Source organism: Pinus tabuliformis, chromosome 8 (genome assembly GCF_031772625.1).
Source record: "Pinus tabuliformis cultivar Carrire ecotype Pingquan chromosome 8, CPIR1, whole genome shotgun sequence".
Taxonomy (NCBI): Eukaryota; Viridiplantae; Streptophyta; class Pinopsida; order Pinales; family Pinaceae; genus Pinus; species Pinus tabuliformis.
This window is the reverse complement of record NC_142294.1, coordinates 1579544378-1579546626: the sequence shown is the minus strand read 5'-3', so window position 1 is coordinate 1579546626 and position 2249 is coordinate 1579544378. Positions and strand designations below refer to the sequence as shown.

Below are 2249 nucleotides of genomic sequence, written 5' to 3'. Positions count from 1 at the left end.
TGGCAACAAATTAGAATATTGGGCAAGAAGATTGACAAAACAGAGGGATCACCATAGAGATTTTGTCCTTTCCTAGTTTAGTTCACCTAGAAGTTGGCCTTTAAATAAACCCTAGAACCTGTTCAACGCAGTGTTGCACACATCGCGATCGGGATTTAATCGGCGCCGGGAAAAAAGCGGAAAAAATCGTTAAAATCGGGAAAAAATCGGAAAAAAGCGGGAAAAAATCGTTTGGCACAAAAATATTCATTTTTTTTCAAATTTTTTCAATTTTTTTAATATCTAAACCATCTACAACATAAAATAAATACATTGACACATAAATATGATAAAAAAACTAATATATAAGATGTTTAATATCATTTCTAGCGCTAAAATCACACATAACATTGAATCATGTCCTGAATAGTAAGTCCTGAGTCCCAAGTCCAACTCAGCCTCAAAATATCAACAAAAAATATGATAATGTATCTCATCATGTCATAATGTCATATACAATAAAATGAAAGTCTAATCCTATTGATTTCCTCTGCCCCTCTTGCGAGAAAATGGCACAACTTTCTCTTTCCCTCTAGATGTAGAAGCTGGTGCCTGTGGTGGTGGAAATGGCAGTGGAGTCTGACGTGCTCTAGAAGCTGAAGAACTAGTAGTAGCAGCTACAGGAGGCTGAGGTGGACGGAGACCACGTCCTCTACTGGTGGTAGTGGTAGCCCGGGTAGGCGGTGTCACCTCCTCCTCCTGCTCCTCCAACTCCTCCTCCTCCTGCTCCTGCTCCTGCTCCTGCTCCTGCTCCTCCTCCTCCTCCTCCTCCCCCTCCTCCTCCCCCTCATCCTGCACTAACCAATCCTCAGTGGGATCCATGAGAGGCCTCTCGGTCTCAACCCTCCATTCAGCAGTGGTGTCAATCCCATCCAATGAGATGGCTTCCGTATCAGGTGTCTTCTCTAGTTGTTTCACCCACAATCGAAGATTGTAGTAGACATAGACCATGTCATTAAGTCTATGGGACTCCAACCTGTACAAAGTTCATGAAATAATAAATTAATAATTAATATTATAAAAAAAATATTGTTTAAAACTTTAATGAATTCAAAAATTTATTTGGAAATTTGCAATATTTTAAATGTTTAAGTGTTAACCTATTGCGCTTCTTGTTGTGTATTTTTTCAAATACACTCCAATTGCGCTCACATCCCGAGGAGCTGCATGTTTGGCTGAGGATCCGCACGGCAAGATTTTGCAAAAGGGGTACTCTGCCACCATACATCTTCCACCATGCGTCTACAACAAAATTACAAAGAAAATTTTAAATAAACATAAGAAAAAAATGGAATTTGAAGAAACAATGAAATTTGAAACAAAGTTACAAAGTACATACTACAAACTAAAAAATACCTGGCATTTTAACCGTCCTATCAATGACAGCCATCTCAAAGCCAAATGTGCCAGCTGACAACTTATATTGCTCAATTTGTCTAGAGACCTCCATACGTTCTTCTGAAGTTCTCACCATCTTCTGGACACAGGTTAATAATCCTTCCACGACCTCAACATCAAAATTAAACCCACATGCATAAGAAAATGCAGGGTTCAGGAAAAGGCCAGCAGCATGAATGGGACGATGGAGTGTGTTGTTCCATCGCTCATCAATGACGTTCCATAGAAGGAGTTGTCTCTGGAACCCATCATCTCCCTTGTCATCATAGTAGGACTGAATGGCTTCTTTGGCCCTATCCATGGCTTCATACAAATAGCCCATTGCGGGCTTCTCACCATCAACCAACCGAAGAACCTTTACCAAAGGTTCTGTAACAGCGCACACCTCCTGCACTCCCGCCCAGAAGTCCTCCTGGTATGAAACTAGTCTGCAGACGACCTCTCCTTCTGGTTTGCGGCTCATTGACGAAGCACGCCACTCCTCTGAAAGAAACATTCTCTTCAAATCCCACATAGAATTCAAGAGGGATTGAAGAGATATGAAACTCGTCGCAAACCGTGTAATGGCGGGGCGCACCAACTCTTTGTTGTTGGTGCATTTTCTCATCAAGCTAAGCACAGATGTGTGATTGTAAATAAATTTTGTGATGCTTTTTGATGAGTCAACAACCTCTTTGACAAAGGGAATTTTCCCAATGTCCTCTAACATCAAATCAATACAATGGGCAGCACAAGGTGTCCAAAATAAAGTAGGATGCCTGTCCATAAGCATTCTACCAGCAGCAACATAATTTGCAGCATTGTCCGTTATG

The 2249-nt window shown here is 41.1% G+C and overlaps 1 protein-coding gene across 1 annotated transcript; it reads right to left on the bottom strand.

Moving 5' to 3' along the window:
- Positions 1 to 350: 350 nt before the first annotated feature.
- On the bottom strand, positions 351 to 1800 carry LOC149242073 (uncharacterized). The gene is made up of 2 exons (XM_089367626.1): positions 1140 to 1800; positions 351 to 1015 (listed from the first exon to the last, which is right to left on the bottom strand). The coding sequence occupies exons 1-2, from the start codon at positions 1265 to 1267 to the stop codon at positions 517 to 519; spliced, it is 627 nt and encodes a 208-aa protein (XP_089223752.1). The 5' UTR covers positions 1268 to 1800; the 3' UTR covers positions 351 to 516.
- Between the last annotated feature and the right edge of the window lie 449 nt (positions 1801 to 2249).